This window comes from Neomonachus schauinslandi, chromosome 5 (genome assembly GCF_002201575.2).
Source record: "Neomonachus schauinslandi chromosome 5, ASM220157v2, whole genome shotgun sequence".
In the NCBI taxonomy this organism is placed as follows: Eukaryota; Metazoa; Chordata; class Mammalia; order Carnivora; family Phocidae; genus Neomonachus; species Neomonachus schauinslandi.
Window position 1 is genome coordinate 63,295,084 of NC_058407.1, and position 24,616 is coordinate 63,319,699.

General features: G+C 55.6%; 1 protein-coding gene across 2 annotated transcripts in view; it reads left to right on the plus strand.

The window, feature by feature from the left end:
• The first annotated feature begins 529 nt into the window (after positions 1 to 529).
• Positions 530 to 24,616, plus strand: part of FAIM2 (Fas apoptotic inhibitory molecule 2) — a 29,244-nt gene continuing 5,157 nt past the window's right edge. The window contains exons 1-12 of one of the 2 annotated variants that reach the window (XM_021704811.2): positions 625 to 719; positions 4,095 to 4,290; positions 6,894 to 6,994; positions 7,458 to 7,522; positions 7,934 to 7,987; positions 13,585 to 13,635; positions 13,964 to 14,003; positions 14,535 to 14,572; positions 15,104 to 15,191; positions 15,461 to 15,556; positions 17,259 to 17,312; positions 18,627 to 19,221. In XM_021704811.2, coding sequence (XP_021560486.1) covers positions 705 to 719; positions 4,095 to 4,290; positions 6,894 to 6,994; positions 7,458 to 7,522; positions 7,934 to 7,987; positions 13,585 to 13,635; positions 13,964 to 14,003; positions 14,535 to 14,572; positions 15,104 to 15,191; positions 15,461 to 15,556; positions 17,259 to 17,312; positions 18,627 to 18,659 — 831 coding nt within the window. In that variant the 5' untranslated portion in view covers positions 625 to 704 and the 3' untranslated portion in view covers positions 18,660 to 19,221. Of the gene's footprint in view, positions 720 to 4,094; positions 4,291 to 6,893; positions 6,995 to 7,457; positions 7,523 to 7,933; positions 7,988 to 13,584; positions 13,636 to 13,963; positions 14,004 to 14,534; positions 14,573 to 15,103; positions 15,192 to 15,460; positions 15,557 to 17,258; positions 17,313 to 18,626; positions 19,222 to 24,616 lie in introns of those variants that run through there. The other variant, XM_021704810.1, reaches the window with a different exon arrangement.

Consider the following 24,616-nt stretch of genomic DNA (forward strand, 5'->3'; position numbering starts at 1 on the left):
AGGTCTCAGTGACAAGGTGGGGCGGGGCCCATTGCTCCCATTACACAGGCTGGAACATGGAGGCAAGAGAGGTGCCCACATGGCTTGCCCAAAGGGCCATAGGAACTTAGGGCCCAGGGGCCCTGTTAGAAGCCAGGGAGGGTAGACAAGCCGTGGGAGACTTTCCCCACTCTGCCATGGATGATGAAACAGAGGAGGAGGGAGGTGGAAATGGAGACAGAAATCTGGGGCTGCATCCAGAGGCGGGGAGGGGGGAGACTGAGGCTTGGAGAGAGCCTGTCAGCTGGTGGAGAGATAAGGCCCTGACACCCAGCTCCGGTTTCAGGCAGGCAGCATCAGCTGGTCGGGTGTCACGGAGTCCCCGCGCCTCCTCCCGCCCTGCGGACCCATCCACTTGGGCGGCTCTGCAGTGCGCGCTCCCTGGTCCCGGGATGAGGGGACCGGATGGAGGGGACGGGGGAGGCGGCAGTGGGCCGCCTCCTCCCCCTGGGCTTGTAAATCCGCAGCGGCCTCCGCAGCAAGCCTGCCGGCCCGCCCCCGACCCCCTCCTCCTCCCGCGCTGTAATGGTACGTTCCGGTCCGCCTGGCCCGGCTGCAGTGGATGTTGCTAGAACCCACGCGGAGGAAGGAAGAGACGCAGGCAGGCTGTGGTGAGCCAAGCGGCCGCCCCTGCCTCAGGGACCCCTTCCCGGAGACACGGCACCATGACCCAAGGAAAGGTATCGGCATCTCCCCCCGCCCCCCACCAACACCGGCACCATCCTCCATCCTCCGGCCCCCTCCCAAGCAAACTCTCTGGACCACTATAAGCATCCTCCCCTGGCGCTTGTGCAAAGGTCCTCTGTGGTCCTTGTTGAAGTCAGAGGACCTAAAGGCCCATTTCAAGGAATGGGTCCAGACTTCTTCCTGCCCAACAGGCCCACCTCCCCTCCCTTCCACCCCAGGGGGCTTTGGCATCTCAGGACCCTTCACAGGTGCCTAGGTTCCCTTAAGGAATCAGCCTGGGTGTCCGGGGTGTGGTGGGGGGGAGTGGTGGAGGGCACCTGGGTGAGCCCCGAGAGGCCATGCCTATCCTGCACCCTCCTCTGGTCCAATCCCAATCCCAACCACATTATGCTCATCTTTCGCACCCCCACAGAAACACCCCTCACCCAACTCCCTGTCATTATTCCACATCTGGACACATCCCTTGTAGTTGGGTTGGGGAGGCATTTACCATGGCAACCCTGCATCAGGATGCTCTAATTTTTGTTTTTGTTTTGGCTGGGCATGGGACTAGATGGGACCAGATAAAACGTCTTCTCTTTTTTCCCAGTTTTAGGCCTGAAATGGAGGGGAGGGGCTGGGGCAGAGACTTGGCTTGCCTAGTATGGTTATATAATGTCAACAGCCTGTGGAATTATACAACAACCAGGGCCTGGGGCAAAGGGGGAGGGTCCTCTGGCCCTCTGTTTTGAGGGTGCTAAGGATTGGGCAGAGAAAACAGAAGAGGAACCTCCCCCACACTCCCCCTTCTTTTCTCCAAGATGAGCCTCAGAGCCAATGGCATCTTTCTCTGGGCTCTCAGACCCTCCTCTCTCTGTTTTTAATCTCATGAGACCTCAAAATGATGTCATTGGGTGATACCACCTCCTCCCGTTGGGCAGACCTCACTTGGGAATGCCGGGTGTGTGTGTGTGTGTGTGTGTGTGTGTGTGTGTGTGTGTGTGTGTATGGGGGCAGGGCCCTGGAGTCTCTGGGGCTGATCAGCAGGGTGGGGGCTGGTGAGGAGGACCTGTTCTGGACAGGGCGGAAGTCAGAGGTGATAATCCATTGCCTGGGTCTGGGCTCAAAGGACCTTGGTTGTGGTGGGCTGAACTGGGTTTTCCTGGATGTGACCCTTCTGGTCTGGGTGATGGAGGAGGTCGGGGAGTGGGAGGGCAGCCGGTGAGCCAGGGCCCTATTCCCACAGGCCTGGGCTCCGCAAGGCCCTTCCCTAAGGGTGTTCACCGTGGTGAAAATGAAGAGCTTCCCCCCCAGCCCCCCCCCCCCGCTAATCCCCCCCTCCCCCCAGTCACTTTGCTGACACTGCTCCCTGTCCTGGGATGAGTGCAGTGCATTGCCCTGCCCCCTCTCCCTCTCATCCCCAGCTTTGCTCACAGGCTTTCTGGGGATGGAAAAGAACCCTCCAGTTCAGTGGTCCTTAGGGCCGCATGGAGGCAGAGATCTGGTGCTCGCTCACCTCTGGGCTGCCTCAGCTAGAAGCACCCTGCAAAGAAGGAACTCTGCAGCCTTGCTCTGCGGCCCTTCAGGCTTAACACATTCTTTCTGCAGCCAGACCTGACTCCCATTCATTTTCTGAGGTTCAGTCTTTCTGTTGTCAGTTCAGTTTTCATGCCACCCCTCCCCCGCAGTCTCCCCTGACTGATGGCGGCATTCAGGCCCCCCCCAGCCCCAGCTCCAATCCTCTCACCAAAGCTTACTGGACACTCTGGGGCAGCGAGCAGAGCTGAGTATAAATAGACTTGAGTTTTCAACCTGCCATGGTACATTTCCCTCTGGGCCTCAGTTTCCTCATCCATAAAATGAAGGGAGGGGCAGAACTAGATGCCTCCTGAGGTCCCTTCTAGCAGTGACAGCCTGTGATTCTGCTCTGGTTTGGGAGAGAAGCTGAGGTTCCAACACACAAGGCCAAAACAGGACCCTTTACCAAGGACCTCTTGCCCTTCCTCCAGTCCCCATTCTTCTTCGTGTCTCCCCCCTCCACCCCTCTCTGTTTCCCTGCTCACCCATCCCCACTTGCCTAGTGTCATCTCCCGCCCAACAGAAGGAGACCAATCCCAGTGGATGGCGCCTGGGCCCTGCAGCCCAATGGTCTATGTGTGGCTCTGTGACCTTGGGCAAGTCATTCTTCCCCTCTGAGCCTCAGTTCCCTCCTTTTAAAACAGGGGTCAAAATACAACTAGCAAGGTAGCAGGAAGATTAAGTCAAAGAATCTTTCATTCAATAATATTCTTGAGGGCCTGCTCTGTGCCAGGCCCTTCCCTGGACCCCAGGGAGACAGTGGAACCATACAGATGCATTCTCTGCCCCAGGGACGATGACCGCCAATGGTGGGCTCTCCTAAGAATTTCTCCTTCCTCAGTTTTTTTTTTTTTTTTTTTTTTTAAAGATTTATTTATTTATTTGAGAGAGTGAGAATGAGAGAGAGCACATGAGAGGGGGGAGGGTCAGAGGGAGAAGCAGACTCCCTGCCGAGCAGGGAGCCCGATGCGGGACTCGATCCCGGGGCTCCAGGATCATGACCTGAGCCGAAGGCAGTTGCTTAACCAGCTGAGCCACCCAGGCGCCCACTCCTTCCTCAGTTTTTATTCCGGCTTCAGTGTGTGCCCTGGGCCAGCCCTGACCCTCCCGGAGCTCAGTTCAACCATCTATATAAAAAGGGGGAGTCATTCCCCCCACCCCAGCTTTATTGGGGTATAATTGACAAATAGAAATTATACATATTTAAGGTACAAAACCTGATGTTTTGATATACATATATATTGTGAAATGATCACCACAATCAAGCTAGTTAACATATCCGTCACTTCACATAGTTACCTTTGTGTGTGATGAGAACTCTTAAGATCCACCCTCTTAGCAAATTTCAAGTATACAATTCAGTATTGTTAACTATAATCACCATGCTGTACATTAGCTCTCCAAAACTTATTCATCTTGCACAATGGAAACTTTGTGCCCTTTGACCAACATCTTCCCATTTCCCCCACCCCCAACCCTTGGCAACCACCATTCTCCTCTGTGCTTCTTTGAGTTTGGCTACTTTTGATTCCCAATATAAGTGATATCATGCAGTTTTTGTCCTTCTGTGTCTGACTTATTTCACTTAGCATAACATCCTCCAGATTCACCCATGTTGTTGCAAATGAAGGATTTCCTTCTTTCTTAAGGCTGAATAATATTTCATATCCTGCATAAAATAGGGAGATTCTTGTCTGTACCCACACCCTTCCTAGTGCAGGTGAGAACGTCCCAGAAATTAGGGGCTGGTGAGGAGGACTTGGAAGGCTCCCTTTCCCCGGTGACTGTCTCTCTCTGCCTCTACTCCACAGATCTCCGTGGCTAACAAGGCCCCCGGGACAGAGGGGCAGCAGCAGGCCAATGGTGAGAAGAAGGAGACTCCAGCAGTGCCCTCAGCCCCGCCCTCCTATGAAGAGGCCACCTCTGGGGAGGGACTGAAGGCAGGGGCCTTCCCCCCAGCCCCTTCGGCTGTGCCTCTCCACCCCAGCTGGGCCTATGTGGACCCTAGTAAGTCTCTAAGCTCCTGGAGACAGGAGCATTAAGGGGAGTGGTGGGCCCAGATGAAAAACCCAGGTAGGAGGAAGTTGCCCATAAATAGATGCATTGTGTGGTTGTTATATGAGGCTCTGTAGTCAAAGGCTTTGGATTTGGAGGGCTATTCCAAGGGTAGGTCAAGGAGGACTCCATGAAAAGGGAGAAACACAATGTCTACAGTCACAGTACTCTTGGATGGGGAAGAGGGGATTTTTTTCAAGCCATCAAGCTAGGGCAAATAGAGGGGATGGGGTGAGGGGGAGGGGGAAACCGGGGCCATTCTAGAAAGGCTCTCCTCAAAGAAAGGGGTGCATAAAAAGGGTGGGGAGAGTGGACACAGGAAGGGGCAGTATTAAGCTGTGGCTGGCTCCCTGTGAGTGGGAGTGCAGTGTGTTTCCATGTGGGCTGATCTGAAACCTTAGTGGAGACATGTCCCCATGAAGACCCCAGGGCTGCTGGGGGCCAGGGGTCTGAGGATCCCTTCTCCAAGCCTTTGTTGGGGACAGGAGGATATGATGTGGAGAAGGTGTGTGGATGCTAGCCTCAAAGCCCCTCACGGCCAGGCATATCATAGGCAGACTCACCCTGGTGAACGCCAGCTCCTTGCAGAGCAAGGATCGCAGCCAGTGGGAGCCCCTCTGTTAGGATGAGCAGCTTGTGGGAGCTTTGCCTCAGGGCTAGGAACATACAGCTCCCCACAATCTATAAGGAAGGGCCCCCTTCAAATCTTCCTCAGCCCCTGCGGCCTCCCTCAGCAGCCTCTCAAACCCACCCACCCACCCCCATCTTATCAACTCCCACCCTCCCCAGCAGAATTCTAGAAGCAATCTCAAGAACAATGCCTCAGACAGAGCCTCTACTCACCAGGAGCGGCCACCATGGTCCACATCCCTTACCACAAACCCCCTGGGCCCAGAGCCAAGCAGCCCTACCCCACCGTGACCTATTGGAGGGCCAATGAAGGTCTGGTGCTTGTGGGAACCCTTCTTACTGCCCCATACCCACAGGACTGCTTTCTTTCTCCTCTTCTCCCACTCTGTGGCCTGGCCGTTCAGGCTTTGGCAGGGGCTGTAGACAGAACGTGAAAGAGAAGTGGAATATTAAAGGGTAAATATTAAATATCCAGGCCCCAGGTTTGCAGTGTGTTCCTCCTCTCTCCCCTTTCCTCATTTTCCATTTCCAGGTGGCCAAGACTAGCTGCCTTAAGTATTGTTTTCCAGGGAACTGTCGGGGCAGGAAGGAAGCTCATTTTAGTCAACATGTGACAAACATTTCTAAGTGTGTGCCAAGCACTGTGTCCAGCACTCAGCTAAATTTCTGGGGATGCATTGATTTGCAAGGCTTGCCCTCACAGACCTGGCTATATAGACAAGTATGCAATGAGAGGGGCCTAGGCAGCTTGCCTAACCTACCCGGCAGTCAGGGAAGACTGCCTGGACAAAGGGGTATCCACATCGAGTCCTGAAGGATGACATGAGTTTGACTGGTGAAGAGACGGGGAAATGAGTGTTGAGGCTGAAAGAATATGATGTGCAGAGAGGCCCAGAAGCAAGAAAGCACATGGCTGAAAAAATATAGTCAGGCTGGAGAAAAGTAAGAGGGAGGAATGTGCACTGGGGCTGAAGGCTCAGGGGAGGCTTTGGAGGGTAAGCTCGTGGAGAAATTGCAGGAAGAGAATAGGGGAATTGAAATGACAGTGGACGAGAACAGAGCAGAAGCCTCAGGAATGGCCCAGCTGAGCTGAGGGGTGTAAAGGAGGGGCAGCACAGTCCCCAGCAGGCACAGAGCCGGAGGCTTCCACTTTCATCTAGTTTTGCCCCCATGAGGTGAGTATCACTGACCTATATCGTAGAAAAGACTCAGAGATGGCTGGTGACTTGCTCAAGGTCACACAGCTAGTTAGTCTTAGAGGAAGTTATCCACATGTGGGTCTGTTTGACTGTGGATCCCATGTTCTTCCCAAGGCCTGATAGCTGGGTCCTGAGTTCTGGGAGTAGGCCCCCAAACTTCACCCCCAACCATACCCTCCTCCTTGCCCTGTCCTGGCTCTTCTTCATCCTCCAATCTTCCCCCTGCCTTGCTTCCCAGCTGGAGTACCAGCAGGTCCTTCCTCCACACTAGTTCCCAGTTCTCACCCCAAGGGCCTCAGAGCAAGCTGGGGCAGGACCTTTGATCCTGGGATGGGCTAGGTGGCCCAGGGAGAGTGGCTGTCCCTCTCTGGTTCTTAGCCACAAGGGAGCCAGCATGTTCAGGGAGGAGAGTGGGGGACATAAGAGGAAAGGGTCATATTTGTTTGGCAGGGCTTGGCCGCAGGGAGCCCCAACCAGCGTGCAGGAAGGGGAGGGGAGATGACAGTTTATTCTCAGGACTCAGACAGGAGAAGCAGGTGGGGAGAGAGATCTGGGGATGGGATGGTGTTGGGGTGAGACGTTTGAGAACGGGGCTAGAGAGAAAGGCTTGCCCGGTCCAGATAGCCACTTTGACAAAAGTCAGCTCTGAGCAGGTGGCCATTGGGAGCAGCATTTAAATGATTTAAATGTATGGGAGCCCTCATGGCCCTCCTCATGTCCATCCAGGCAGCTCCAGTTATGAGAATGGTTTCCCGGCTGGAGACCATGAGCTCTTCACCACCTTCAGTTGGGACGACCAGAAAGTTCGCCGAGTCTTCATCAGAAAGGTAACCACCTCCTCCAACTGTCCAGGATGGGGGGAGGGGTTAGGTAGGGGGAATCCCTTGAGAAGACCCTGGCCCATCCCTCTGTCTGCAGATTCCTGCAGAGGCCATCCCTCTCCCCTTCTCCTGTGACCGCAGATGACAACACCTGCTGGGAAGTGTGTCCTTAGGTTTCACTCCACTGCCCCCTGCTATGCTTAAACTCATTGTCTCACCCTCTCTCCAGATACTTGGGATCCCTTGTCCTGTGGGAGTGGGCTCTGGAGCATCTTTGCTCTTCTTTCACCTTGTCCTGGGTCTGTTCTAGTGACCCCTAAGAAGGAGAGTGGAGGGTACAGGATGCAGGTCTGGAGAGGAGATTAAGTCACTGGGAAGCTGGGATCTCCCTGAGCTTCACTGGGGGGCCAAGTCTCCCTGGCCACAAATGGGGCTCCCCAAACTGAGCAGAACTCCCTCCGACCCCTAGGTCTATACAATCCTGCTGATCCAGCTGCTGGTGACCTTGGGTGTCGTGGCTCTTTTTACCTTCTGGTGAGTTGGCAGTGTGGACCGGGCACAAGGTCTGGGTCTTCCAGGGCAGCCATGGCGAGGCCAGACTGCTCTTGGAATGTTTGCCTGAAGAGATTTGTGTGGGGGCAGTGGACACCCTCGTGCTGGGGAGGAACTTCAGCGAGTGCCCACGGAGGAGTCCTCCATTCCCTGGGAGGGTGACTTGGTGCCTTCTGGGCCAGCAGGTGTCTGCGAAGCACACATCCTCTCGGATCTTCCAGCCCACAGCCCCGTGCCTCCCCATCCTAGCCTGGGACTGTGGCTGGGGCCCCCTGTGCCACCAGGGGTGCCTTCCCCCCTTCTTCCTCACAAGTCCTGTGAGCCGTGGGGGGGGCAGATGTGGAGATGGAGACAGAGGGCACATTCTGATTCTCCCCTCTCCTCTCTCTGCAGTGACCCCGTTAAGGACTATGTTCAGGCCCACCCAGGATGGTACTGGGCATCCTAGTGAGTATTCCCCAGGCCTCCAGGCCCCTTGCCAGACAACACTCAGTGGCACAAGGTGGGAAGTCTCCCCTGACAGAATCCAAGCCCACGGCCCCTCTCCACCTCCTCACAAGAGAAGGGCCAGGAGGGCCCTTCTGGTGTTTAGATCTGAGACGGGGCGAGGAAGACAGGCATACGTTCTGGTGCTTGCACAAAGAGGGGAGGGTGGGGCTGGGGCCCTGGCTGGTGAGACCCAGACCTTGGCCCCGAGGGGAAGCGGGGCTGGAACACCTTGGCCCACACTAACGATGATGTTGTGACTCTTATTAATGTTTTGTTATTAATGCCTATGAATTATTCATCATAATAGCTACCACTTAAAGAGTGCCTAACAAGGGCTGGGCCTTGTTCTGTGTGCTGGATGTATGGTATTGCATTCGATCCTCGAGTCAACTGGGTAGGATTACCTCAGAAAACTTAAGGTTCAGAGAGGTTGAGTAATTTGCCCAAGGTCACAGAGCTAGTTAGTGGTGGAGCTGGGATTCAAATCCAGGATTCAGGTTGAGGTTTGTGCTCCTCATCACTCTGCTTGGCAGATTCCCTTCTTCTCAAGCCATTTGGCTCCTGCTTGTCCTATGCTTTTTAAGGAGCGTGGCGGATAACTTAAGAGAAGAGCTTTGATGGTGTAGGTGATTCTTGGCCCTCTTATCTGGGCAATTTGGGGTCATTCTGGATAATTCTAGGCCAGAACTACCCTGGGCTCAGAGCAGAACTGCTCTCACCTAAGTCTCCTTCCGCACCGCCTGTGAGCCCAGCCCTATACTGGCCACTGGGGTTGCTGGGGAGGAAGCCTCTGCAGGGGAAGGTAGTGAGCAGCACAAAGCAGCATGGGAGTGAGCCCGAGATACCCAAGCCCTCAGTCCACTTCGGGGACTGGGGTGGCTCAAACAAAAGCACAGGAGTGGGACTGCCCATGGTCCATTTGGTAAATAAGGGACAAGACTGGCAGAGGACCGGAAGGCTCCCTGTTAGGGAATCCGAGACACCTGAGAGAGCCGTGGAGCCTTACGGAGTGGAAACTGAACGTCTGGCGAGGCGCTGGCCCACTACAGCTGTGCTAGGCCTGCTCTTGGGCGGAGAAATGGTGGAAATGTTCGCTCGGCCTCCTGCACCACCCCAAGTCCAGAACAGTCTGAGAGTGGGCCTTGAATTAACACAGGCCAACCATAAGCTGACAGCAAGGAGGCTCATCCTAGCCTCTGCGGCTCCTTGGAGGAGCAGAGGAGTGGACGGGTGGCTCAGTCAAGTTGGGAGTCCCAGGGGAGGAGACATTCACACCTGGAGCCTTTCTTAGGGCGTAGGACCCAGGGCCTGTCTGCAGACGCGACGGGGAGGCACTGTGTGGTAAGCTCATGAGACCCCAGGGACTGGCCGCCAGGCCGGCCCACATGGCAGGTTGGCATGGCGCCCAGCACGTCAGCACCACCTGGCAGACTCAGGTGCCCTGAGGACTCGGGAATGGAGTCCCCAGGCCCTTCACCAGGCCTTCCACGGGAGGGTCGGCGGGACTCCACGTCCTGAGCAGATGGAGCACCCCGGCCGGGGCACAGCCGGGGAATGAGCAGGCTCGCAAGTGGGGGCAGAGTCCACCCCACTGAGGGCAGGCATGAGAATCTGGCCTGTGGATGGTGAGATTGAACAGCCCTCCTCCTCAACATCTCTAGACAGAAAGGAGAGATGTTCCCCCCGGCTTGGTGGGGGGGTGGTGGAGAGAAGTTGGGAGTGGGGATGGACCCTGTGCTTTTTATGGGGTGTCACAAAGCCTTGGAGGTGCTTGGGAATTCCAACACCAAGATGCTGCCCTTTTCTCCAGAAAGCCAGCCTGTGGCTCTGCCCTGCCCTACCCCCTCCCCGCCCCTCAACTTTGCCCCCTGAATCCGCTTCTGGGTCTGAGACCTAGTGGGTCTCACCTCCTACCACACACCAAGCCCTTAGTAGCGATAAGAGTAAAACCACTCTTTCCCTATGTGTGAGGCGCCATGCTAAGTGCTTTCCAGGTATTTATCATTTGATCCTGAAAACAACCCTACCAGGCAGATACTATGATTATCCCCATTCTACAGATGAGGATGTGGGGTTCGGAGAGCAGTTACTGCTCCTTAAGCAGTGGAGTCTTGTGCACTTCCCCTAAGTGCTCGGCTGGCCCAGGATCGGCCCTAGAGCGGGACACGCTGAGGGAGGACACTGGGTTTGGATGCTGGCCTTCACCTGAGTCTCACTCCCCTGTTCTGGAACTCTATAAACAGACGGTGGCTCCAGCCCAGGCCCTGGGGCCCAGGCTCTGACATGCAAGTTAGTCTTTCTTTCACTTCTGTGACTCATTCTCTGCCCCCTGGGATGGCGGCCTTCCAGCACCCCCCTCCACTCACCGCCTTCTCGAGGCCCCAGTCATCTCCCTTAGCGGGCTCTTGCCATATTGTCTGATTGCTCCCTCTGAGCCCTGGCGGCCGGGAAGGAGTTGGGGCTGTTGGGGGCGGGGGTGGGGGGGCCAGGCAGAGGAGGAAACGGTGAGACCAGAGCTGGGAGAGGTGGGTCAGAGCCCCACCCCAGGAGGCTGTCAGTCTAATTGTAATAACAACTCCCATTCTCAAGTCCGTACCCTGTGCCAGGCCCTGTGCTAACCGCTGGAGTGCGTGCTCTTGGCCAATCCAGCTACAGCCCTGTGAATTGGTACCAGTATTGCTGTTTTACAAAGGAGGAAATGAGGGGGCTCCGCAATTAAGTAGCTTGTTCAAGGTCACACAATCAAAGTGGCAAAGCTGGGCTAAGAATAGGGGAGTCGGGCTCCAAAGCTGCATCATAACCCTTGGGTGGTGTCCCTCTGCCCTTCCTCTGACCCCTGGTCTTGAGGGCTGAGGAGCTGAGGGCCAGGGAGGAAAGGAGACTGAGCCCTTGCCCTTTGGAAGCTCCCAGTCCGGTAGGGAGACAAGACTCACACCCAGGATGCACATAGACAAGGGTATTATTATTATCAATATTGCCGACGTGACCAACCAGTGACTCAAGTTGAGACCAGAAGAGAGCAGATCTTGGAGTTTCTCAACTGGGGCAGGACAATTCTACTGTCCCTCACTGGTCCCTGGCACTAAGAGCCCCTTAATCACTGTGACAACTGTCCCACATCACTTGAGAGCCTCCGAAGTATAGGAGAAGGTGAAGATGGAGGGGTCCTATTTGCCAAATCCAATCGGCTTTTCTCCGTCCCTACATCCCTTATGCTTTTGCATTTCATCCAGAAGTATTTAAAGGTCACCTAACCATTGCCAGGCCCCGGGGTAATTGTAGGAATGCAAAATGAGTAGCTCACGCCGGGTGCTACATCTGGGTGAGGGTTCAGATGAACAGGCCCGTAGGGTGTGTGAGTGCGGGCCTCAGTTGAGGAATGCCCATGGTGCATGGAGGGAGCCCCTCTAACCCAGGCCTCGGGCGTCCCTGCCAGTCAGTCCTTTCCAGCAGAAGCACAGTGTGGTGGGCATGTTATGAGGGTGCAGAAGACAGGGGGAGGTAGGTGGGGCAGATCAAGCAGGGCCTTGCCAGGTCTTTGGGAATTTTAAACAAGGGAGTCCATTGGTCAGATCTGTCTGTCGCTTGGAGGGTGAAAGGTAGGGCTGGAGGCAGCAGGACCAGACAGGGAGAGGTGGCCCCACCTAAAAGGGTGGAATTGGGCATGGAGAGAAGGTGACAGATCTGTGCGCTGCCTGGGTAAGAGGATCGGCAGGTCCCCGTGATTAATCGGGCGAGGCCGGGTGAGAGTCAAGGATGCTGAGTTCTCTGGTTGGGCCACCTGAATGTGCATGACGTCCTTGACAATAGGAGATGCAGGAGCAGGGGCAGGGAGGAGGGCGAGTTCACTCCTGACCTGCTGGGTTTGGCATGTTTCTGAATGGCTATGTCTGCCGAGTTGGCAGTTGCCTATGCAGGTCTGGGATTGAGAGGGAGCATCTAGATGAGAAACAAGGGTGTGGGAGCCGTGAGCATTTGCCTGCTAAAGGGAGTCCTGTGGAAGAGCGAGCCCGCAGGGAGAGCATGAGGGGAGACAGCCGGGTGGGACTCTGTACCAAAGGAACAGGGAATATTTAGATATCCTGAGGGAGACTGGGAAGGAGTGGCCAGGGAGGTAGGAGGGGGCCCAAGAGTTTGTCATTGTGGAACCAGGGGAACAATGGGAGTGATCAGATGTTGAAAAGTCAGGTAAGACAGGGACTGACAAGTGTCACTTGGATTCAACAAGGTCACAGGGATGTGGCAAAGCCGGCTCTCATTAAGTGGGGCTGGATTTGGGTTTGCAGGGTTGGGGAGTAATTTGGAGATGAAGAAGGAGATAGTGAAGCGGGGACGACTGTTTCAAGCTTATCTGTGAGGGTGGATAAAGTGGCAGTAGCTGGAACTGGGGAAGACGTGGGCCGAAGATAGAAAAGAGCTGAGGAGGGTTGTGTGGAAGGAGAGGCGCCAGTAGAAAGGATGAGGTATTAGAGATAGAGATGGTGGGGCAGCTGAGCCTGGGATGGTTGGCTTGGTCTGGGATGGAAGGACAGGAAAAAGGGCACATAGATGCATGATACGATGTTTGCAGGTGGCAGCCAGGGAGCCAAGGGAGCCCCACCTCATCTCAAATCTTTCTGGAATGCATCAGGCCAGACCATGCAGGAGTGAGGCAGCCTGGGAGGTCTGTGGGTGGAGGAGGATGGTTGGAATTGCTGCTGTGGGGGATAGGTGACGAACCGAGGAGGGAGAAGGGCAAGGATGGCAGGCGCCATGTTGAGAGCCCACTGGGGGCTGGAGACCATTCGCTGGTGGTGGCACCAATCTAGGTAGGCATGAACATGCCCCTGGGGTCCTCAGCTCCTCATCTTCCACCTCCTAGACTGGCCTTCACCTCCACTGCTCTCTAGAAAATCCTCAATCCTCGGCGCCTGTCACTGTGTGGCACTTGAGCTCCCGGCCAGTCGTCTGCTAGACATGGCCACCTGATCCAGAAATTCATGCCACAGGTACTTCCTGCTTGTGCCAGGTCCTGGCAGGACAGATGAGGGCCCTTCCCTTGATTCAACTGCAGTCTAGTAAGGTAGACCAACAATAAAGTGACAAGGTGATTACAAGTAGTGAGAAGGGCGGGAGGGGACTGAGGCAGTATGGGCCACTGGTCACAAGCCAGGACTCTGGAGCAAGAAGGTGGAGGATTGCATCCATTAGTAGTCATAAAGCATTTAGCACTCTGCCTGGCACATGGAAAACACCGTAGACAAACTTTCTGTGTGAAGTATTGAGAGTGTCTGGGGAGGCCACTTTGGATCGGGTGGTCAGCTGCCCCGTGGCACCCCAGACTCAGTATTTCCAGAAGCTCATCCAATGCCCATTCCTGTCTTTTGGGGATTGGACCACCAGCCTGCCAATTGCCAGGTTCTAGGATGACTGCCGTCTTAAACACCCTTCCCCCAACCTGATCCTACTGCCTGGCACCTGTGGGCAGGGGTGGCAGAGAGGAGAAGGAGCAGGGGACTGGGTGAAGGGGCCTCAGGGGGCACGGGCTGACTAGCCCATCCATCTGTCTCTCACAGCGCTGTATTCTTTGCGACCTATCTGACCCTGGCCTGCTGTTCTGGACCTAGGTATGTGATGGCTCGAGGAGCAACTTGTGGGAACATGAGCAGGATCTGGAAAGTTCTGGCCTCGGTCTTGCCCTCCCCCAGTATTCTGTGCATCTCTGAGAGGTCTGGGCTCCATCAAGCCTGCCCCTCCCTCCTTTACTTGGGGCCCCTGAGGTAGCAACAGAGCAGCGTGGATCCACTGATGGGGCTACCTGGGGATGTGGCTGAAGGAAGGGGCTCCAAGGAGTGGGGATGTGGTGAGGCCAAGACCTCTTCCCTGCGGCAGTGACCCGGCCTGTGGCTTTCGGTGCCCCCCATTCTCCTCTGAACTCTGTGGCTTGTCTTGCAGGAGGCATTTCCCCTGGAACCTGATTCTCCTGACCATCTTCGTAAGTGACCGAGGGGTGGCTGGGGACAGATGCTGAGTGGAGGTGGGGGGGGGGGACAGAGGCTGGGCTTCGAGGGCCCAGAAGTCTGGGTTGGGGATGTCCAATGTGAGGTCACTGGTTGGGGCAGGGGTATTTTCACCCCACTTCTGCTACAGACGTCTCATCCTCTCTTTCCAAATGGTCTTAGTCTCTCCCCGACTCCATCCACTGTCTCTTTTCTTTGTGATGTTGTTTTTAAGAGGTTTGAATGAGGCATCCTAGAGCTCTGGATAATGAAGAGTGGGTTGTAGAGAGTTGGGGGGTGGGGAGGTGGAAGCAGGACTGCAAAAGAAAGAAGGGGACAGGTAGGGCAGGCCTGTCAGGAAGCTCCTCACCAGGCCTGAGTTGTGGAAGTGAATGTGTGTGGGGGCGAGGCAGATGCAGAGCTGAGGGCTGTGCACCAGGGGTGGAGACCCAGGCTGGGCCTTGAAGGTGTCTGGGCCCCCAGAGGCTGAGTTCTGGAGCATTCCCTCATCCTGCTTCTCCTTCCAGACCCTGTCCATGGCCTACCTCACTGGGATGTTGTCCAGGTAAAGGGGACAGGTGGAGGGGGACAGGCCACACTCTGAGGGGAGCTGCTCCCAAACACATCCCTTCAGAGAGCATTCAGATGAGAGGGGGTTCAGGCAGGCAGGAAACATTGGCCTGGAGCCCTCTTCTCGCACACTCCGCTCCACAGTGACAGCGGGACCTGGCCAGGTCGGCGGGGTGGAGGTGGGGAACGGAGGGGAGCAAGGTGACCTCTCTCGAGCTGCAGCCCGAAGGACCCCAGACTGTCTGATCACCCCATTCCCTGTGAACCACCTCCTGGCAGCAGCACAAAGCCCCCCACCACCCTCTACTCCCACCTCTTCAAGATCCTTCTAACAGGAGTCTGAGTCTAAGCATGCTGGGGAGGGCAGGGCCTAGGGAAGAGGCTGGGAAGGCAGGGAGAGGGAGGACCATGGGAAGTGGGGGAGGGTGGGGAGCTGAGGTCAAGGGGTCAGGTGCTGGCAGAAGGGGAGGGCCGGGGAGACCGGAAGGGCTGCCTGAAGCTGAGCCCCTGGCCCCACGTCCTGCAGCTACTACAACACCACGTCCGTCCTTCTGTGCCTGGGCATCACGGCTCTTGTCTGCCTCTCCGTCACCGTCTTCAGCTTCCAGACGAAGGTCAGCTCTGGGGCTGGTGGGCAGGGCAAGGCCTGTGGGATGGGGGGCTCCAGGCTTGGGTCCCTGGCTAGGGAGAAGTGAAAGGGGTGAGTAGGATCTGCGGAGGCCCCCTGGAGGAGGAATGCCGGCTTCTAGGGGGGAGCGTGAGGCTGCCGTGTAGGCCTCCGCCCTCTGGCCAGCACACCAGCACACTGCCCAGCTGGGGCCCCCTGGGAATGTGCAGCCCTCTTGGGCAGGCCTAACAGCTGACGCCTGTCCCATCCCTGCAGTTTGACTTCACCTCCTGCCAGGGTGTGATCTTCGTGCTGCTCATGACTCTTTTCTTCAGTGGACTCATCCTGGCCATCCTCCTGCCCTTCCAATATGTGAGTCCCCCGGGTCTCCCAGTGGGGCCCTGGGGAGGGAGGGAGAGCCCACCTTGCCCAAGGGTGCTGTTTCCTCCCCCGCCCTCCAGGGAAGGCCCAGAGCCAAAGGCCTACAGCCCGCCATCCTGTCCAGGCCTCCTGGCACCTGCCCTGGGCTTGTTGGCAGGATAAGCAAACCAACAAGGAGGCTTTTCTTGGCAGGCCTGGGCACCTGCTTGCACCATGAGCCACATCCGCTTCACCTTTCTCATCCTCCCCTCTAGGGGGGAGGTGAGGCTGAGGTGGGGAGCACAACACATTTAAACCCGGGGCAGAGAAGGGAGCACAGGAGCACCAGAGGGCCACGAGGCCCAGAAGGGCCCTGAGCAAGGGCCCCCCGGAGCTCTTGTGGGATCAGTGAAGTCCAGAGAGACAGAATCTGGCTGGCCAGGCAGTCAGGAGGTGGGGCAGTGGGGCTCTGAGCATACCCCCACCCCATTAGAGTATCAATGGGGCCAGCCGAATCTCAGCGCCGGTTGGCCCTGGGAAATCCAACCAGGACTGCAGAGGGCTCAGTGGTGACTGAAGCAGTCAGGCTGCTGCCAATGGAGAAGGGGGCAGATCGAGGGCATCACGGGAGGGGACTGAGATTTAATCCTGGGAACCCCAGGGATGAGGCTATTAGACCCCTGCTAGAGGGCTCAGTTCTTCCGCCCCCCAGCCCCCACCCAAGGCTCCTCTTAGCCACTTTTGGTGCATGATCCCCCCGCTGCCCCTTTTCTGCTAGGCTAGGAGCAGCATTCCTCACTCTCCCCTTCCCCCACCCCATCCTGCCCAGCTCCGGCCCCCAGGGTATTGGCTCCAAGTCCAGGACATCAGGATTGATTCTAGCATTTCCTTGGCACTTCCCAGGATCCTGTTGACAAAGGGAGGGACTGGAGCTGGTCTGGGGGCCCTCTGTGTATCTAGGATGGGGGCACGGTTACAGGAAGGGGCCTCAGAGCTTCAAAGAACCCTTTATTGACTCAGGGCAGGCTAATGGGATGCTTGCGTTTCCGGGACTCTTCTGGGGGAAGGCCCTATGGAGGGGGGCATGACTTGAAACTTGCAGAGTTTCCACACCCACCTGGGTGCCCCTGAGACCTAGGGGGAGCCAAGGTTGGGCAGGGGCGCTGTTCCAGTCTCTGCAAGCAGTCCCATCATGCACACCTGGAAGGGACTCCAGAGGACTCTCCCGCCGACACACATCCTTGAGCCCCTTACCCCTTCAGACAAAGCTCGGGAGTTCCCCTACAGAGGAACAGACAGACCCCACACAGGACAGGGATGAGTTCGCACTGGGCGGCGGGGGGAGGTCGCAACCTGAGGCCAGGCTCAGGCTGGGAGGATGACAGGGGTCCCACAGGATGAGTCTCCCTCATCCAGCCTGAGTCTGGGGCTGTGTGTGCAGGGAACAAGTACCAGTCACCTGGGAATGGCCCTGCCAATCCCTCCATGATCACTGCTATCCTGGGGTTCCCCAGACCCACCCTGAGCCCACAGAGAATCAAGGACCCCTCTCTGTTCTGGGGCTTCTTAGGGACTGCTGGGGAGGGTTGGGGGGTGCTGTGAGAGATGGAATCCACTACGGAGATCTGTGCTATGTCCTCTGCTTTCTGGACTAAGCCCTCCTCCCTGCCCCTCACCCCCACCACCCTAAACCCTTTCCATGTCTGCTCCGCAGGTGCCCTGGCTCCATGCAGTGTATGCCGTGCTGGGAGCGGGCGTGTTTACGTTGGTGAGTGTGGCTCCCTGGGGGGCCCCGCCTTCTCAGCCTCTGATCACCTCCCCGGGTCCGTCCTCTGTCCCTGTCTTCCTCACAGTCCTCCTTCCTGACACCTTGTGAAGCTCCTGGGGGCGGGTCAGGGCTCAATGCCGCATTTAGGGAACTCTCTCTGGTCTCCAGAACACGCACCTTAGCTGGGCAGGGAAGGAGGGAGGTTGTAACAATAGGATTAGAGCTTTAGCCAGAGCTGAGAAGAGGCACCCCTGGGTCCTGGGGAGGGCCAGTGCTGCTTGTGGGGGTGGGAGACTGAGGGTGCCCTGGCCACGGGGACTAAGTCATTGCTGTCCTAGGAGTAATGTGGGAAGGCTTCTTGGAGTCAGGGAGATTCCAAGTGTGAGAGATGCACTTAGTTCAAGCTCGCTCTTGGTTGTTCTCACTGGCCTGAGAGTGTTGACGACAATGAGGATGACCATGATAACAGTAATAGCTAATATTTATTGAGCACTTCCCCCCACCAGCAAGCCTTCATGTGCATTTCGTCCTCACCAAAACTCTATAAAATAGGATCTATTGTTATCAGATTCAGATGAGGAACCTGAAGCTCAGAGACCAAATGACTTGGCCAAGTTCACACAGCATCCTAGGAGGTGGAAGACCCCACTGGGAACCCAGATGGTCTGGTTCCAGAGCCCCACTCTGGGTCTGAGGCCACATGGGGAGGGGCATGGGGTGGTTGGAAGCAGAGGCCCAGGAGACAGGAGGTAGCCAGGGGCAGACAACTGCCTGGAGCAGCCCACCACAGGTCCTTTGCTCAGGTGGGCTCCGTGCACCTGAATGTGACGGTGTTCCAGGACCCCCACCCCCGAGGTGGGCAAGCTCATCTTGGTAACATCTTCTCAGGGAGCACCCAAGGTCAACATTCACTGCCAGCACGAGCAGCCACCCAGCCCTCCGGCCCTCCTTCATTGGAATGCTCAGCTCAGTCTGGCCAGAGTTCTAGGCTTATTCACAGGTTCCACAGGCTTGTGGGTGACAGACTGGAAAAAATGGAGGGTCAGAACTAGGAGCAGATATTTTGAGGGGTGTGGTCAGGGTGTGGTAGATTCATTCATTCATCTCCTCGGGTGTTTATTGAGCAGCTACTATGTGTGAGGTGCTGTGCTCTGTGCCCAGGATGCCACGGTCAACAGGAGGGGCACAGTGCGTGGCATACAGTGGCGTTCAGGAAATATTTGTGGAATGAGGAAATGACCTTCAGGCTTGGAACCTGAGGCTGGAAGGGACTGAAAAGGAATCTAGTGAAACTCCAAACCCTTCCTTTTATAGATGAGAAAACTGGACCACAAAGAAGTTGAATGACTGGCAAGATAAGGGCATATCAACTAACCGTGGCCTTGGTCAAGACTAGGTTGACCAATTTATCTCAGTTTACCTGGAACTTTCCCAGTCTGAGCACTGAAAGTCCCACTTCTTGAGGGAACCCCTAAATCCTGGGCAAATCGGGAAGGTTGGTCACCACACTGCACTAACTTCTCTTGGCTCCTGCTCCAAAGCTCTCTCCTGCAGGCAGTACCTACTTAAAACAAATTTCAGTGAAGAGGATGGATGGGGAATAGGGCCAGGAGGAAAGAAAGAGGCAGGGTCACCGGGGGGTGGGGCGGTGGGGTGGAGCGAGCCTGGGAGGCTTCGGAGGGCAGCTTCTGCCAGGGACAAATGGAAGAAGAGGGGTCGATATGCAGGGCAGAGTGGGAGGCAGATGAGCATCAGTGGGGGGTTGGGGAGGTTACTTGGCTTCATGTGGATCAGGTCACAGCTAGTATGTCAGCGTAGCGGGAAGGCTGTACATACAAATAGGGCTGGATGAACAGTAATCTCTAAAATTTGTTGAATAATCCCCTGTGATATTAGAATAATAAAAATAATCCCAATCATCTGTTCCACCCTTTACATTTTACAAAACACTTTCACACCTGTTACTTCGTTGGCTCTCCACCACAACCCAGGGAGGGAGGAAGTGGGAGGATGTTATAAGACCTGCTTTCCACATCTGAAGCCCTGGGTGTTTCGGGCTGGCACAGAGTCCCGTTGCCGGTAAGGGGCAGATTTAGGACAGGACCCAGGTGTCCTGTGCCCAGCCTGGTGTCATTTCCAGCACCCCTGTGCTCCCCCTCAAAGAAGACAACTCTTATTAGCTCGGAGGTGGGGGGAAGCTGGGGAGCTCTCTGCAACAACCTCCCTGCTCCCCACCCCCACCAGCATTGCCCTCTCTCCTGGATTATTCCCATCAGCATGGAAACAGGCTATAATTTCTCCCGTCTGGAAACACACACACACAGCCCACTCTTGACCCACATCCCCTTCTAACACCCCCATTTAGAGCAAGAAGCTCTAATAAGGGAATCTACTCTGACTAGAGGCTTCCCCCTTGGAAGTAGAGCATTCCTATGAAACCTTTCGTAAACTAGAACGGTGTAAACTCAACAAGCAATGACCATTCATTTATATGGAAGGGATTTTGAGTGTCCCAGACTCCAAAAATAACCCCTCTTAGGTTTTTCTGCTACCTTAGGACACATCTTGCTGACCTTTGGCACAAAACAAATAGAGATAAAACACAGGAGCTCACAGACATGGCTCCAAGCTGCGGCAGCTTGATGCCGAGATGCTGGGTGTGGTTCCGAGGCCAGGAGCTTGGGGGCGCCGCTCGTTGCTCAGGGTGCATGCTGCCTCAATAACAGCTCACTGCAAAGCAAATCCTGGATGCTGTGGTCGATACTTCTTTTTTATACAAGTGAAAATCCTCTTTGGATTTCTTTTGGTTAGTGAAATCAGGTACTACTGCAGGTCTTTTGTAAAAATGAAATGGTGTAACTTGAATTTTCGACAAGAGGGGGTACCTGTATTTCCAATTTGTCTCCTGCTTTCTCTCCTCCCAATCCTTCTCCAATTCTCTGAACCCTCTTAATGCTCTCACCAGGGTCAGCAACGGGTTCCATGTTGCTAAATCCAGAAGTCATCTCCCAGCCCTCGCCTTGCCAGACTCAGCTTCTTTGATATAGTTGCTCATTCCTCCACCCAGAAGCATCTTCTTCCCTGGGCATCTTGGCCACCAGCTGCCCTGTTTTCCTCCAGCCTCCATGCTCACCCTGAGTGCCATGGGGCCATCAGCTCTTCTCTCTCTACCCTCACTCCCTACGGGATCTCAGACTGTCTCAAGACTTTGAATACCATCTTTAATGCGGATGGCCCTAAAACTGATCTCCAGCCCAGACTTCCAGACTAGAATTTCCAGTTGCCTACTCAGTATCCCCATTTGGAAATCTACGAGGCACCCCAAACCTATTATGTACAAAACCGAGCGCCTGCTTTCTCCCTGAACCCCTGCTTCTCCCACAACTTCCCCATCTCTGTCAATGGCAACTCCTCCTTCCAGTCACTCAGGCCAAACGCCCTGCTGACATCCTCCACTCCTCCACTCTCTTCACGCCCCACATCTGGCCCCGCAGCAAATTCTGTTGGCTCCACCTTCTAGCCAGAATTCTGACCACTTGTCTCCACCTACGTGAGGACTCCCTGGTCCATGTCCCGAATTGCTCCCACTGGTGGGGCCCCCACAGTCAATGCTCAATGCAAGCAGTTAGAGTGATCCTGTTAAGGGTGAATGAGGTCAGATCATTCCTCCACTTGGCCGTCAGAGATCGCTCCCCAGGCCCCTGCTGACCTCACCTCCTCCCATGCCCCCTCCCCGACTCTGCTGCCTTCTTGCCGCCCCTGACCATGACAGGCTCACGCCCGGGCCAGCACCTCTGCACCTGCAGCTGCCTCCGTCTGTCCCCTCGGATCCACTCACAGCTCTCTGTGTCCCCGCCTTCAAGTCTTCACTTTGTTTACGATCCTGTGTGACTGTGCACGCACACACGCCCACACGTGCACGCGCGCACACCCACACGTGCGCACACACACACACACAACTCCCTACTCCTCTTCCCTGCTTTATTTCTCACCATAGCACTTCTCATCCTCTGACACATTCTTATATTTTTCTGATTTCTTTGTTGATTGCTTGTCTCCCTGCAGCAGAATTTAAGTTCCCTGAGGGCAGGGATTTTTGTCTGGCTCGTTCTTCGCCGCATCCCCAGCGCCTTGAATAGTGCCCGGCACCCAGTAAGCACCCCGTTGATATTTGTGGAAGGAGTGGAGGCCTGAGAGGCCCGGCCAGCCGAGGGGTCAGGGCTGGCCGAGGTGCTGGTCAGAGCAGAACAAAGACAGCCTCGGTGGTATAGTGAGTCACAGGGAGGAAAAGCCTCGGTGCCTAATGACCAGTTAATGTCTCATTAGGAGAACAACACCCTGAAAGGTCCTGCTCCTCCTGCCGATTATGTAAACAATGGTCAGGAGTGCATGGTGTGGTGTGAATACCCCAGCTCTGTTCCTTGCCCCTTGTTCACCTGGGTCACCAGGAGGGGAGACGTGCCACAGGTCCTCTGGGCCCCCTGGGGTAGGATAGAGCTGAGGAGGGGCCCTCGATTCATTCTCCTCCCTCCTCTGAGTTTCAGGTGGACAGAGGCCATCAGAGGCCCAGCCCCACAAGAACTGTCTTGGGGCCTTTCCATTAACCCCAACTCAGAATGTCCTTGACCTCAATCTGACCCTGCTTCCTGGGTCAGTTCTGTCCTGTGGAAGCTGTGGTCCCCTAGTCTCTTCATCTGCCCACCCTGGCATCTCCCACCCCAGGCTGTGGAGAAGTCTCAGCACCATGATGGGCCCTCCCAGCATTGCAGCTAGAACGACAAGATGCCACTCAGAGCATCCCTGCCCAGCTGCTGCAAGGAGGATGTGTGAGAGAGGAGAGAGGCGTCAGAGGAGGTCCCAGACCCCAGGGAGGAGCCCCCTCCCCCACCCAATCCTCCCAGCCAGGGCCTTGGAAGGGCTGCTAGAATCAAATGGTCTCCTCTCTTAGAGACCTCAGCCCCTCCCTGACAGTCTCTGTCATCTGGGAGGGCAGAGCCGCCAAGGTGGATGAAGCTGAGCTTGGGGGTGGGGAGCCCAGGCTTCTTAGAGCCGAGGTCCAGCCTTGAGGAACAGGCCCCTCCTAGGCCTCACCTGTCTAGCCTTGGTGCATTCTCAAGAGGCTTTGGATTTTCTGCCTCACCTCTATCTCATACCCCGCACTGGGCACCAGACACAAATGCCAGTAGAAGTGGGTGAGTCAGCCCACGGGTACCTCAGGGCGGCCTCATCTTCCTCACCCATTTCATTCCCTCTTCTTGGGTGCTTTCATGTAGAAGCTCATGGAAGATCAGGCAGGGGAGCATGAGGGCTTGGCTGGGTGGGATGATGGGGCAAGGTGGAGGGGCTGGGACAAAGCAGAAGGGTTGGGGCAGGGAGAGAGAAAGCAGGTCAGGCCAGCAGGTTTCCCACTGTGGCTGAGCCTCTGTGCTCACATGGCTCTACCTCAGAGCTGGCCCTTCTTTTGGGAAGCTAAGTTCTCCTAGCCGCCTAAATTGAGAAGCCAAGCCAGGAAACTTAGGGAAGAAATTAGGCATAGGATTTTAGAAATTAGGTGACAAGCCCAGTAGGAACAAAACTCTCCCCTGCCCAGCCTGGCCAGTATGGGGACCTCAGAAAACATCACAGTCTCTGTGTTTTAAGGAAGATTATCAAGAAGCTGTGTGGATAGGCCGGAGGCAGAGAGACCAGTTAAGAGGCCACTGCCAAGTCCCAGCATCAGGGACAGGGTGGCAGAAAGAATATGTGGTAGAAAGAACATGTGTTGGTCAGAACTGGACGTTTCAGGGCCCGATGGTGTTTGGATGAATGAAACTTAGGTAGGACGATGCTTTGTTTGTGGAGGTGCTAGGCCCCCAATACTGGATGTTGGCCCTTGACCATGGGAAAGATGCACACAGCCATCTGTCCTCAGCCCCTGGAAGAAAGGAGGGCGGAGACCGAGTGCTCAGAGCTGGCATGGACCTATTTGTGCTGAGGCCTCGAGAGAGATGCCCCCCCCCCCACATACACTCCCACATACCACACAACCCCCCCCCACACCACACACACCACACATGCACCACACACCATGTTTGTACACACTCACACACATAGACAGGCACACAGTGTTAGCTGCCAAAGCGGGATGAAAGCCCCATTTTCCTGACTCTCTCAGCCCAGTATTCTTTCAACACTACCTCCCTGTCCATTCCACAGGGAAAACAGAGGCCTCCCGACCGACTCCCTCCACAGCAGAAGGACCCAGAGAGGCTTTCTCAACCTCTGAGACCAGGCTTGTAGCAGTTACTTCCAGCCAGTCCCAACAGAGAATCTGTGTCCCCTGTGTCCCCATGACTGGCCTGGGCCAGCCCCACAGCATCTGGAAAGAGACTCCTGTTTGCCACCACCCCACCCCTCTCCCTGCTTTTCTAGTCAGGGCCATGATATATGCCTTATCTTCTTCACAATTAGAGAAACACTTTGAAAAGCAAAAAGGGCTACACAAACCCAAGGCAGGGTATGATTTTATTTTAGTCTTATCTTTATTTCATTCAGAGCTTAGAGGTTCTTTTGCCTCAGTTTTTTACATGAGCCTGAAAGATCTTATGGGAACCTTCTCTGTTCTGCCACCCATCCTCCGGCCACTAAAACAGCCCTAACACCTCCCCTGAGGCCTCATCTGCACCCTCCAGAAATGGAGTGCTTTCCTCTGAGGGCTGCAGGTGGGAGGGTGGATTGCCAAGTGATTGCTCCTTCAGGGGGAAAGTGCACTTGGTGTCCCCCTCCCAGGACTCTCCTCAGTTTCACTTTCTGAGGCACTAATCCTCAGCAACAAAGCCCTGCTCAAATCAAGCCCTTCAAACCGACATCTTGACCTGGAGAAGGTGCAAGAAGCCCCCCTCCCAGCCCCCAGGGATGGGGGACTGACGGGGAGGGGTGGTTCAGAGTTCCTGTAGGGCGCAGGGCCAGGGAGTATCTAACTGACATGCTGGGGCAGGGAAGGCACGAGTCACTGCTCTCTTATCCAGAGCAGAGCCAGGAAGAGGTGCTATCAGAAGGGCCGGGGAGCTCTCTAGGTGGCCACATGCGCTCTACCCAGACAATTTTCAAGATCTAGCTCATCCTCTTACCACTGTGACCTTGGGCAAGTTACTTGACTTCTCTGTGCCTCAGTTGCTTCATCTTCAAAATGGGCTACTATGAACTATTCCACAAAGCCGTGGTAATAACTAAATAAGACAATATACGAAAGGAAAAATGAAAACAGCCTAGCACCTGGAACTTGGTGCTTTCTCAACTACCATGATAGCTTTTATCCTTATTGC